General features: G+C 29.4%; 3 protein-coding genes across 6 annotated transcripts; all 3 read right to left on the bottom strand.

Moving 5' to 3' along the window:
- Nucleotides 1-3,665: 3,665 nt before the first annotated feature.
- Nucleotides 3,666-4,116, bottom strand: LURE1.3 (Putative membrane lipoprotein). The gene is made up of 2 exons (NM_001036926.5): nt 3,988-4,116; nt 3,666-3,892 (listed from the first exon to the last, which is right to left on the bottom strand). Exons 1-2 carry the CDS (start codon nt 4,037-4,039, stop codon nt 3,669-3,671), a joined length of 276 nt encoding a protein of 91 aa, NP_001032003.1. The 5' UTR covers nt 4,040-4,116; the 3' UTR covers nt 3,666-3,668.
- A 3,457-nt stretch (nt 4,117-7,573) lies between these two features.
- Nucleotides 7,574-8,010, bottom strand: LURE1.2 (Putative membrane lipoprotein). Its single transcript, NM_001085232.2, has 2 exons — nt 7,900-8,010; nt 7,574-7,804 (listed from the first exon to the last, which is right to left on the bottom strand). The coding sequence occupies exons 1-2, from the start codon at nt 7,946-7,948 to the stop codon at nt 7,581-7,583; spliced, it is 273 nt and encodes a 90-aa protein (NP_001078701.1). The 5' UTR covers nt 7,949-8,010; the 3' UTR covers nt 7,574-7,580.
- A 429-nt stretch (nt 8,011-8,439) lies between these two features.
- ARP9 (actin-related protein 9) lies at nt 8,440-12,569 on the bottom strand. 4 transcript variants are annotated; one of them, NM_203147.2, is made up of 18 exons: nt 12,066-12,569; nt 11,910-11,982; nt 11,705-11,814; nt 11,567-11,626; nt 11,412-11,477; nt 11,156-11,264; nt 10,766-10,974; nt 10,557-10,677; nt 10,298-10,452; nt 10,171-10,221; nt 9,950-10,081; nt 9,785-9,874; nt 9,628-9,698; nt 9,378-9,547; nt 9,248-9,291; nt 9,065-9,114; nt 8,853-8,949; nt 8,445-8,773 (listed from the first exon to the last, which is right to left on the bottom strand). In NM_203147.2, the coding sequence occupies exons 1-18, from the start codon at nt 12,066-12,068 to the stop codon at nt 8,630-8,632; spliced, it is 1,755 nt and encodes a 584-aa protein (NP_974876.1). In that variant the 5' UTR covers nt 12,069-12,569; the 3' UTR covers nt 8,445-8,629. The 4 variants fall into 4 exon arrangements, with proteins under 4 accessions (NP_001331887.1, NP_974876.1, NP_199163.1 ...); NM_123716.3 differs by having other exon boundaries at nt 11,910-12,038; nt 12,168-12,569; NM_001344488.1 differs by having other exon boundaries at nt 8,440-8,773; nt 9,065-9,291; nt 11,910-12,038; nt 12,168-12,457.
- Between the last annotated feature and the right edge of the window lie 161 nt (nt 12,570-12,730).

The raw sequence follows: 12,730 nt of genomic DNA, 5'->3' as shown, positions 1-12,730 counted from the left end.
TTTTATGTTTAAACTAGATTTTAACATGCGGTACACAGCGGGGACAATTTCTATTTTAAAGTTAGTATATATAAAATTTTGCAAATTGTATCTATCTATAAATTATTTTTATTTTATAGTTTACAATAGTTATTAAGTAACGTCCTGTCAAACCCGTCCCGCCAAACCCGTTCCGTAAAAATACCATTATTTTATTAATGTTAATCTTTTTTTTTTTTTTCCTCATGTTAATCTTATTTATGATATGTTTATGAATCATTGTCTAAATATTTTAGTCGATGTGGGACGTTGAACTCACACATTTTTCGCCAATTGGTTAATATATGTTCAATTTTAAAATTTCGAGTCACAAAATATAACGGAAGAATTGAGATTTTTTTAAACTCTATATATTATATAATGATGTTAAACAATTATGATATTAAACCTTTTATAAGTTTAAATATTAATAATGTTCTATAAAGTTTAAATATATAAATAATAATATTTATTTATTTTATATTTTGAGCCTTTTAGGTAATGATATAATAACTCTAAAACAAGGATTTAGAAGATTTAAATCTTTAATTGCTAAATAATTAATGTTAGTGTCATGACATTGTAAATAAGTTCAAATACATGATTTATTTATTTAAACAAAAAACGTTTAGTAAGAATAATATTTGTTTTAACAAAAAACTTTGTTTTAAAATATTGTTAACAAATATGTTTATGCTAATTTTAAGGGATTGATTTGAAGTTTGTTTGGATTAAATTTGATTGATAATGTGGTTGATAATTTAAATCAAAAATTTAAAGTAAAATTAGTTATTTTGGAGAAAAGATTTAATGCTAATGGCATTGAGTTGTAAATAAATCCAAATTCAGGATTTATTTGTTAAAATGGCTGCAAAAATGTATATATAGATTATAATTATTTAGTTATTAAAATATCTTATATATTGGTATAAAGAATAATTTATACCTAATAAGTGCATACAATTACCGGTTTAAAACTTTAGATTTTAAAAATTACTATTGATACCCACATTTTATTTAAAATACTTAATTCGAGGAACTAATACTTGTATATAATAGAATTTGATTGAAAAGATCAATAATTTCTATATTATCTATATACTAAACCCCAAACCAAGCACTAAGAAATATCGCAATGAATCCTACACTTCTATATCTGAAGATTCGAATCCAAACCACAAACCGAATGGGTACCTATTATATAATTATATATACAAAATATTAATTATTTTTAGGGTTTTCTGCAAAATAACCCTCTAAGTCAATCTCGTTTGTAAATTTACCCTCGAAGTCCGAATTATGCAAGTCAACCTCACCATCTCTAAAGTCACCCACAATACAACCCTCCCGTGTATCGAAGACGTGACACTCGATAACTCTGTTTGAAAACATGAGGATTTTGTGCAAAAAAAAACTCAATGTAATTTTTTTTTTTGCAAGATAAACCTCCATGTCAAATAAATACAGATCAAACCACAATCTGAAAAATCTCCTGCAACATAGCTCTTCCGTGTATCAATGACGTGACAGTGGATAGAGATACAGTATACTCATTTTAGAGCATGTGCAATGGATAGAGATATTATGAGTTGTTTATTTAAGGTGCAATATGCAATGGGTAAACACTAAAACTTAAATAAATGTTAATCGTAATTTCAAATAAAAAATAAATAAAAAATTGAATCGATAACTGTAACTAACCAAAATTTTATCATATTCGTTCTGGTTCTTTTTTCTTTCAAAATAATTAAAATTAACCAAATTTAACCGACATTAACAAAAATAATACAAAGAACAAAATATTAATAAGAAAATTAAAATTTAGTTTTATTTTGTATAAGAGTATTTAAATTTGACAAATATAACTAACAATATTTGGATATTTTGATTATTTAAAGTATTTGATTGTTTTTCTAAGAATAATTAATATTTTGAGTTTATAATTATAGTTACCCTTATAGTTATGGGTATTAATTTTGGATATTTTCTAAGTTTCTGGATATTTGGTTAACCGTTTGGTTATTTGGTTCGGTTTTATTTTATTTAAAACTTAAACCAATACCTCAATTAAATTATATGCATTAAAGTAATATATTCCATAGACTTATAAAATCTCTAAATGGGTTATCGACTGTCACGTCATCGATACACGAAAGAGTTATGTTGTAGGAGATTTTTCAGATTGTGGTTTGACTTTTATTAATTTGACATGGAGGTTTATCTTGCAAAATAAAATTTACATTGAAGGTTTTTTGCACAAAATCCTAATGTTTTCAAACGGAGTTATCGAGTGCCACGTCATCGATACTCGGGAGGGTTGTATTGCGGGTGAGTTTAGAGATGGTGGAGTTGACTTGCATAATTCAGACTTGGAGGGTAAACTTGCAAACGATATTGACTTGGAGGGTTATTTTGCAGAAAATCCTTATTTTTAGACTGGATGTAAGCCAATGATTTAATATTACAATTATAAATCCAAAAATATTAATTATTTTTTAGATCAAAATAACTAAAATATCCAAAAATAACCAAATTATATGAACATTCTTAGTTATGTTTATCAAAATTTAAGGAAAGTTTTTTAAAATTTAACCAATTGTTTTATAAGAATATTCGATATTTCGGGTACCCGAACTCGAACAAAACACCCATGCCTAGATTTTTATTTTGTGATAGTTGTTGACATCAGTATATCTAGAGATTTCATAATAGCTGGTCTAGTTAGGGTTACAAATTTGTTTGCACAGCCCACTAAAATCTCCAATGTTTTCTCACAATCTTAATGTTGAGGATTTTTTATTGAGTGCTCTAAGTTGTTAATAAGGAATCATGTAGTAATTTCCAAATTAAAGAGGAAATCAGCTAGTGCAATGTTACATGTTTCTATCTCTTTTAGGTGATTCGAGAATAGATTTAAAAAAAAAAATTTAATAGGTAATTTTATCATTAACTAGCAACGTTTTCCTTTTGTAAGGAGTTATCTTTATAGTGATATGGAAGAAATAATAAACACCATGACACAAGAATAATTGTAAAACACCACTAATGGAAGAATTTAAACCTCAATTATGTCAAAGTATATTAGTTGAGACAATAGATATATTACTCTTTCTTGTTCGGTTCTTGTTTATTTGTGTGGATTTAATCATAAACACTCGTGTGTATGTTGTTTATTTTGCAATATGAAGAAGAAGAAAAAATATAAGCTGATTTGAAGATTTGTTTTCTTTAATTTTGTCTATCATAACTCAGAAGGTTTTAGGTAAATATGCAAAATAATTAAACATATTGGAACCTTATCTATGTTGAGATGTGGGGGTGATTAAAATCTTTGACCCTTTCAAAACTTTGAAAACCATATTTTATATAATAAAATAGATTTATAGTAAAAATGAGCTAAAGAAATTTGTTTAAATGTAAAATGTTTAGAAAAAACTAACAGTTTTCTTGGTTATGTTGAATATGTTTTTTTTCAAATATTTATTTAGTTGTCATGGACTTATGTTTCCCAATAGATTTCATGTTTAGTGCACACTACAAAACTGTTAGATTATTATACATGTTCATTATTATAAAAAGAAGGGCATGGATGAACATTAAACAGTAACAGAATTTGTTTTTTTATTAATGTTTAACAAAGTTACAATGCCTTATTTAATACCACTAATACTGCAACGACAAAGTTTTCTTTCAAAACTACATGTACGAATATACTTACCCCGTCTCATACAAGCTCTTGCGCAATCAAAACAGTAACCAATTCTCCCAATTTTAAGTTCTTGGTTAAGTGAGCGTGGATCAAAAGGACTTGTTGTTGGACTGAAAGAATATGTTCTCTCTTCATCACTAGATTCATTTATAAGTATTGATGTACCTATCAAATTTTCAAAAGATATATCAAATTCTTAAACTGGTTTTGTAATGATTATAGTACTGACACATTATCCTAATTAAATAATTTAGACTTACATGAAGAAACAAAAATTAATAGAGTAATTAAGAATATAAAAGGCAACTTCATTTCTTTGTAGAAATTAACCAATATCACTAAAAAAATATATGAAATGTTTTTGTGAATCGTTTTGAATTTTGTTTTTCTTCTGTTTTGCTCTGGAGTATTAAAGCAATATTTAGTCATATTTATAGGCTCTCTAGATAAATATGTTATAAAAGAGTTAATTTTCATTAAAACGTTTTATTTTGTTATAAAGGAAAGTTCAGTAACTTATTACGTTTGTTTTCAATTTTAAATTTTAATAATTTAGTTATTAAAATATGTTTTATATTGGTATAAATATTAATATACATCTAAGAATAATTGCTAAGAATGCGGTTTCAACATTACCCATTTTCAAGTATACCCTTTCTTGTTTGTCATTTTCATTTTTACCTTTTTTTTATTTTTGGTGACCATTTTACCTCTATTTGGAAAATATTTTAGGTTAACAAAATAAAATATTGATTTTTCCACTTAAAATATTCCTAAAATAATTTTTTCGCCACAAAAAGTTTTGAAATACATTTTCCCGCCAAAGTAATATCGAAAAAATATTCCGCCAAATTTTTTATTCCAAAAAAAATTTTCCCACAAAAAACAAATTTAGCGGGTAAGGTTTTAAAAGATTTTTTAAAAAATTACGAGGGTTTTAAAATTTTTTTTAAGGAATTTACAAGAGTTTTAAAACCCTTTAAAACCTCTTGTAAATCGTTTTAAAACTTTTTTTAAGGGGTTCACAAGAGTTTTAAAATGGTTCAAAAATTATTAAAGGGTTTACAAAGATTGTAAAAGATTTACAAGGATTTTTAAAAGATTTACAAGTTTAAAATCTTTTAAAAACTCTTGTAAAAATTTTTAAAACCTTTTGTAAGGGGTTCACAAGACTTTTAAAATGGTTCAAAAATTATGAAAGGGTTTACAAAGATTTTAAAGGATTTACAAGGATTTTTAAAAGATTTACAAGTTTAAAATCTTTTAAAAACTCTTGTAAATTTTTTTAAAACCTTTTGTAAGGGGTTCACAAGACTTTTAAAATGGTTAAAAGTTTATTAAAGGGTTTACAAGTTTTTTTTTAAGATTTATAAATGGTTTACAAGGTTTTAAAACCCTTTAAAAACACTTGTAAATTTTTTAAAACCTTTTGTAAGGGTTCACAAGACTTTTAAAATGGTAAAAAAGAGTTACAAATGTTTTAAAATATTTACAAATTTTTAAAAATATTTACAAATTTTATTAAAAAGTTAAAAATGATTTAAAGACTTTATAAGAGTTTTAATAAGATTTTAAAAGGATTTAAAATCCTTTTAAAACTTCTTAAAAACTCTTGTAAATCTTTTAAAACCATTGTAAAAGGTTATAAAATGATTTACAAAGGTTTTTAAAGTATTTTTATATGTATTTAAAGATTGTATAAAGATTTTAAGAGGTTTTAAAATGATTTACAAGGGTTTTTAAATGAAGTTTTTAGTTGGGAAAAATTTTGTTACGGGAAATTCTTTTTGGTGGGAAACTTTTTTTGGAGGGAAAACCATTTTGGGGGGAAAAAAACTTTGGCGCCAAAATTTCTGTTTCTAATTATGTGTTCTCATTAAATGAGGGTAATTTGGTTATTTTGTTCAAGAGAATGAGTATTTTTAAAAATGGACAACAGAAAATGGTATTATTGCAAAAGATTGTTGAAAAAGGTATTGTTGCATGATGTAGTAGAAAAATGGTACTTTTGCAAATCTTCCTACGTCTAATAAGTGCATACAATTACCGGTTTAAAACTTTAAATTTAAAAATTACTATTGATGCCCACATTTTATTTAAAATATTTAATTTGAGGAACTAATACATAATATATACTATAATTTGATTAACAAAATCTTATATACATACTAACTGATGATGCCTATCTTGCTTTTCTAACAAAATCTTAAATTACTTTTGGATTCCTTATTAATATTTATGATCTTAAAGATGACCAAATCAGTTTAATTCTTATATGCCTCGAATCAATCCAAACTCTTTCTACATATGTATATATCTTTTAGTTATAAATTGCTTAAATTATTTATTAATAAGAAAATTCTTTAAATCACCTTATTTCATATTTGTTTTGAACAAACACCTTTCATTTTTTTATCTATAGAAACAAATTATTTTTAAAAAGTTTTAGAAACAAAAGTATTTAAAGTTGTAACCTGATTATTAAGAAGATTTGGTATTAAGTTTTTTCATTATTATAAAAGTTAAAAAAAAAACATTTCATAATATGTAGAATTTTGTTCCTCAATCGGGTGGTGGTGATTTAACACTTTTACTCTTTCCTGTCGAATGGTAATGTGATGAAAGCGTGTGAGCAATGCAATATGATATGTGAGCAAAGCGTTTAAGTTTAAATTGTGAATGGTAAAATTATTTTGATTTCAATTTGTTTTTTAATTATTGATCACTTAAACATTTTGTAAACAAGTTGACGACAACTACTAAATACAGTATACAGTAAATTTTAATGATCGGTCAGAATTAATATCACAAAATATATAGATTTTTGGTTTAATTTGATTCGACCTATGCAATATGCATGGAGTATTGTATGTGAGCAAGGTGTTAGGTTTAAATTATTAATGGTAGTCATAGTTATATTGACAAACTGTTTTATATTCCCAATCGATTACATCATGTTTCTAATGTTGTCCTTAAAACAAAAAAAAATTGCATTTTAACAAATCAAAATGATATAGATTTAACGATAGTCATTTGGAGTTTTAAATGTATATAGAATAAAGTATTTGTCAATAATACTTTAGTTGAGGGAATTAAAATGGATTCTTTATCTAATTATAGTAAACAATTACGCCGAACGTATGATAAACAAATTTTAATTATTTTTAATTGTAATTTGGAGGGTCGGCCGAGCGAGCCAACCCATGGGTTGTTCCAGAAATAATGTCGGCCATATGTCTTGATTTTGCCATACAGCACTCACCCCTTATCTTAGGCTGAGCGTGGCATAAATAGCCATCCGACCCTTTTTAATTTCTAACGGTGAGGCCCATCTTCTTTATATAAGCCCTTCTCTGCTCTCCTTCCCTCTCGTATTGCCGATGTGGGACAAAAAACTGTAACTACTTTTTTTTTTTTTTTCTCTCTTTAAACCATCATAAATCTAAAATAAAACTCCCTTAGAAATTGGTTTTGTTGTGTAGAGAGAAAGGGTTCAATCAAATACATGACAAAACATACAATATCTTAGCAAAATAACATTTACTCTGAGAACTTTTGTTTTTGGTTTTGAGTTATGACAAGTAAAAGTTATTGTGATAAGAAACAGAGAAAGCTTAAGATATAGACAGAAACTAGGGGTTGATGAAGTACATTGCTTGACCTTGAAGGTGATAAGAGTCTTTGTACTTCTTTAGACAGCCTTTATTAACTCCAATAAATTTCATGTTAAGTGCACACTACAAAACTTTTAGATTATTATACATTTTCATTATTGTAAAAAGAAGAGCATGGATGAACATTAAACAGTAATATAATTTGTTTTTTTATTAATGTTTAACAAAGTTACAATGCCTTATTTAATATCACTAATACTGCAACGACAAAGTTTTCTTTCAAAACTACATGTACGAATATACTTACCCCGTCTCATACAAGCTCTTGCGCAATCAAAACAGTAACCAATTCTCCCAATTTTAAGTTCTTGGTTCAGTGAGCGTGGATCAAAAGGACTTGTTGTTGGACTGAAAGAATATGTTCTCTCTTCATCACTAGATCCATTTATAAGTGTTGATGTACCTATCAAATTTTTAAAAGATATATCAAATTCTTAAACAGTTTTTATAATGATTATAATACTGACACATTATCCTAATTAAATAATTTAGACTTACATGAAGAAACAAAAATTAATAGAGTTAAGAATATAATAGGCAACTTCATTTCTTGGTAGAAATTAACCAATATCACAAAGAAAATATATTAAATATTATTGTGAATCGTTTTTCTTTTGTTTTGCTCTGGAGTATTAAAGCAATATTTAGTCATATTTATAGGCTCTGTAGATAAATATGTTATATAAAGAGTTAATTTTCATTTAAACGTTTTATTTTGTTATAAAGTAAATTTCAGTAACCTATTACGTTTGTTTTTGTTAAAAAATTATAATTGTTTAGTTATTAAAATCTGTTATATATTGGTATAAATAGTAATATACATCTAATAAGTGCAAACAATTACAGGTTTAAAACTTTATATTTCAAAAATTCTATTGAAGTTTACATTTTATTAGGAACTAAGACATATATATATATAATATAGTTTGATTAAAAAAAATCAAAAAGTTCTATATTATATATATATATATATATATATATACTAACTCATGATGCCTATCTTGCTTTTCTAACAAAACCTTAAATAACTTTTGGATTCCTTATTAATAGTTATGATCTTAAAGATGACCAAATCAGTTAAATTCTTATATGCCTCGAATCAATCCAAACTCTGAGAATATCTTAGCAAAATAACATTTACTCTGAGAATTTTTGTTTTTGGTTTTGAGTTATGACAAGTAAAAGTATTCTGATAAGAAACAGAGAAAGCTTAAGATATAGACAGAAACTAGGGGTTGATGAAGTACATTGCTTGACCTTGAAGGTGATAAGAGTCTTTGTACTTCTTTAGACCACCTTTATTAACCCCATTTACCATCCATTGATGTCTCTCAATCCAAGCCTCCCTCCCAAAGTCCAGAATTCCCAATATCTGTCTCAAATTTCAGTACATAAATACACAAAATCAAGAGTGGTAAGAAAATAAAAGATGCAAACAAATGCAAACGTACCGCTCCTCCTTTCCAAGTTACGAATTGTGGCTCCGTTCTTGATGGCAGAACCTGCACTGTATCAATGGCTTCAGTTGGAGGTATCGCGTGAAGAACTCTGAAACGCAAAGGAGAGAGGGACATAAACATTAGTTGAACAAAATACTCTGTTTAGTTGGATGTGCCTTCTGGATGTTAGAAAACGAAATGTTTGGTAAAGGAAACGAGCAAACCTTTCTTCCACTGCCGCTACAAGACCTTTCGTCAAACCAGCACCACCAATCTGAGAAGCCAAAAGAGAGAGAGAGTTCCAAGGTAACACATTCATGTATGAAGAGTTACATGGTAGCACATGATTTTAAGGAAGTACATGGCGAAAACTTGAGTGTGTAAAAAAAAAGGTTTTCAGGATCTACCAATTGAATGCTGGAGAAAAGCTTCCGTCTAAGGTCTATGCGTCCTACAAGCAAAGGAAGAAGAAAAGGATAACGTTTTTGTTAGGTGTTGATTTTTATATAATGCAGGAGGGTGCATCACAACATATACCAGCAGAGAGAATGCTGCTTGTAATGGCTTCAGCGAGACCAATCTTCTCTTCTTTCTTTGGTTTTGAAGGCGAAAATGCAAAACTATCCCACATTGGTAATCCCATGTTACCACCACCTCCAAAGTCCATGTTCCAAGTGTCTTCCAACATATTCTCGTAGTCTTGAAACCTAAACAATAGGTTTCAAATGAGTATCTCTCGGTCGACAACTAAACCAAAGAGAAGAATATAAGAAGGTTTAACTCTGACCATTGACGTGGTGGCTGGGGAAATATTTCAGGGACCAAAAGGTTAGGATAAAACAGACCCATTGGTGGAACCTGACATAACCAAACAAAAGATTTTCAAGACTAAAATCATAGGTGAGCATTGACAGCAAAATGGCTTGATCTTGTCTTTTGTTTACGTTAAGGGAGGTGAGATTTGTCTTGTGAGGCACAGCTGGCATGCCTTCCTCATAAGAATGAACCGTTGCAACAGTTTCAAGTTCTCCTGCCTGTGAATGGAAAAAATATATGAGTTTCAATATTCCTTATCAAAAGAATAAAACGACGACCACAATCCAACTAACTCTAATTTCACAAAATGACTCCTTAAGTTGATTAAGCATCAGCATATCGATTGGCTTTGCCAAAACATCTGTGTTGATTTGTGGCCACTTTTGGTAATGCCTCTGAATCCATAGAAGGCATCTACATATATCCTGAAAATTTATATGTAGATATAGAACTTTCAGTATGCAATGTAGCTCAAGAGAATATGAAAACAGAGAAATGATACATATATACTTACCTCTCCTCCAAAAGGTAAAATCTTTTCAGTATTTGGCAATGAGACCCCATCCTGCAAACCAAATCAAATGAACATATATAAAACAGTTATAATAACAAAATGATAATTTCTCGTATTCTGATAATACCTCGACACAAACTACTGTACTTGTCTGGGCTCCTATATTCACAATACAAGCTGTTGTCAAACCATTCCCAAAAACGGCCGATAGACCTTCTTGGTGGACAACTGCTGAGTTAAAGTATAGCTCTCCCAACACAATAGTTAGCATTTCCTTTATTTCTGATAATATCATGAAGCCAAAATCAGAATACGAGTTCACATCGATCAAGAATATATTTAGATTGAACTGTGAAAAAGGGCTGGAATACGCATAACAAGCTTACCGCGGGTGTCAAATGTTTCTGGGACAACAATAACAGCATGAAAAGAGAATCTCTCCTTGTGAGTTATATGAAGTTTCTCTAATAAAATCCAGTCCAAGATAGCAGTTAAGTCCTCACAAACCTGAACAAAAAAAAAGAAGTATCAACTCAGTAGCCAGAAAATCCCTTCTACAAAGACAGGTTGGAAGAAATATTGGAGCTATACATACCCGTTGCGCTGAATAATGTGGCGAAACATTGAAGTGACCTCTCCGAATAGGATGGTATAAACAATATGGCTCTTTTGGCGATATTTTCAAAGCTTCTTCACCAAAAATCATTTTCCTATACTTGCGTTTACTCTCACTAGTATCTTTAGAGTCAGTAACATCAGGAACAGCTTCAGATGCACTAGCATCACCTTTATCAGGAGAAGTTTCTGCACAATTGATATATAACAAGTATAAACATTGAAACCCAGCATAAACATGTATAAAAATTGGGGAGGATCCAAATAAAAACCATTCCAGTAAATTTTACTCAACTATACGTAACAAATACAAATCCTACTACGACAGGGAGGGAAGTTGAAGCACAAGAATAATGAATTAGAATGACACCTGCTGGTGAGGCAAGAGAAATTTTCTCATCCTCATACACATCAGTCCAAGTAAAGACTGAATCTTTCTTTATCGTACTCGCTTGATTGTATCCGTCGATCCTCCCCATCTGCATAAACTTTCAGAGGTTTGTAAGCAAAGAAAAAAACAAGAACAATCAGTTTTCACGCATTACTCAAATTGATAAATCAAAACCATACTATCTGTAACAACATTTAAGCAAAAACAGTTAGCATCAACAAACTATTCTACTTACCTTGCGAGATGCAGAGCCAGAAGAAGAACTTTCATCCAGGAACAGTATCTTCAACAGCGATGCCGCCTTTCAGTATAAACAAACACAAGTAAAAGAAATCAGTCAACACCAAGAAGTAGATTCAATTGAAAGAAGCAGCAAAGTGAAACACTTACAGAATTATAAGCTCTCTCACGGTCAACATGTTGATTAGTAGTGACCTCAGTGTTAAGCATCTAGAATATACAAAGAACACACCTTTACAATTCATTCAAAAGAAAACAAAGTAAATCAAAACAAAAATTGGACAAAACCTGATCAACAACAGTTGGTTTCCCAGATTGTGTAATGTATCTTGCAATACAATTAGGAACATTGAAAGGTTTCTCATCCATAGCCAATCCTACTCTTACATTAGCAGACCCTAAAATTAAACCCAACAGCAATCAGATTCCATAAACCCTAAAGCTTAAAACCCTTAATTCGAATTGAAATTTCGAATTGAGAGAGAGGAATCACCTAAGTTGATGACAACGAGATTAGCTCCTCGTTCAGACAAAATCTGAGTGGGGGCAACAGTTTTCAAGTAATCCTGCCACGAGAGATGAGAATTGGATTTTGGTTTTGCCATGAAAATGGTGAGTGAACCTGGAAAAAAAGAGAAAAAGATTATACCATTGGAAGCACAATTCCTTCGCTAAGTTCTTCGCTGGAGCAATTTGTAGAATTAGGGTTTTGTTGTGATACATAAAAGCTTGGATCAAAGAGATAGCAAACCTAATAATCTAAAATAGATAAAGTGGATTTCAGATTTTGTGGACTGAAGATTGATTGGAGCAAGAAGAGAGAGCGGGTAACTCAAAGGTTTGAACTGAGAAAGCCCAAATAACCCGCGCGCGGCCCGTCGTAGCCTTGGAAATTTCGTCGGAGGTCCGCTTTCCGCTTCCAGAAGTTTTCTTAAAAGTTTTCGTAAGCCCGCTGCAATGGCGCTTATGAAAACTTTACTTTGTTAGAATCTTAAGTTTATGATTATGTTCGTTTGCCTATCGCTGGCAACTGAAACCAGCGAAAGCGATATGTTTCGCAAAGTTGTGATTCCGTTTTAAAGTATAGTGGAAAAAGTAGGATATATAAGATAAAATTGCTTTCAAGATCTTCTTCTATAATGAGACTCAAAACTAATGTAGTGATTTTGGTATTTGTGTTGATACTAACGATTCCTGATTTGAAAAGTGCGGTGAGAACAAATAAACAGATAAGATAAAATTTCTTCCGAGATTTTTTTCTATAAAAAACTTCAAAAGTAATGTAGTGATTTGGTATATATGTGGATACTTATC

This window comes from Arabidopsis thaliana, chromosome 5, assembly GCF_000001735.4.
Source record: "Arabidopsis thaliana chromosome 5, partial sequence".
NCBI classification, from domain to species: domain Eukaryota; kingdom Viridiplantae; phylum Streptophyta; class Magnoliopsida; order Brassicales; family Brassicaceae; genus Arabidopsis; species Arabidopsis thaliana.
The sequence above is the reverse complement of the archived record's forward strand: the minus strand, read 5'-3'. Positions and strand labels throughout refer to the sequence as shown.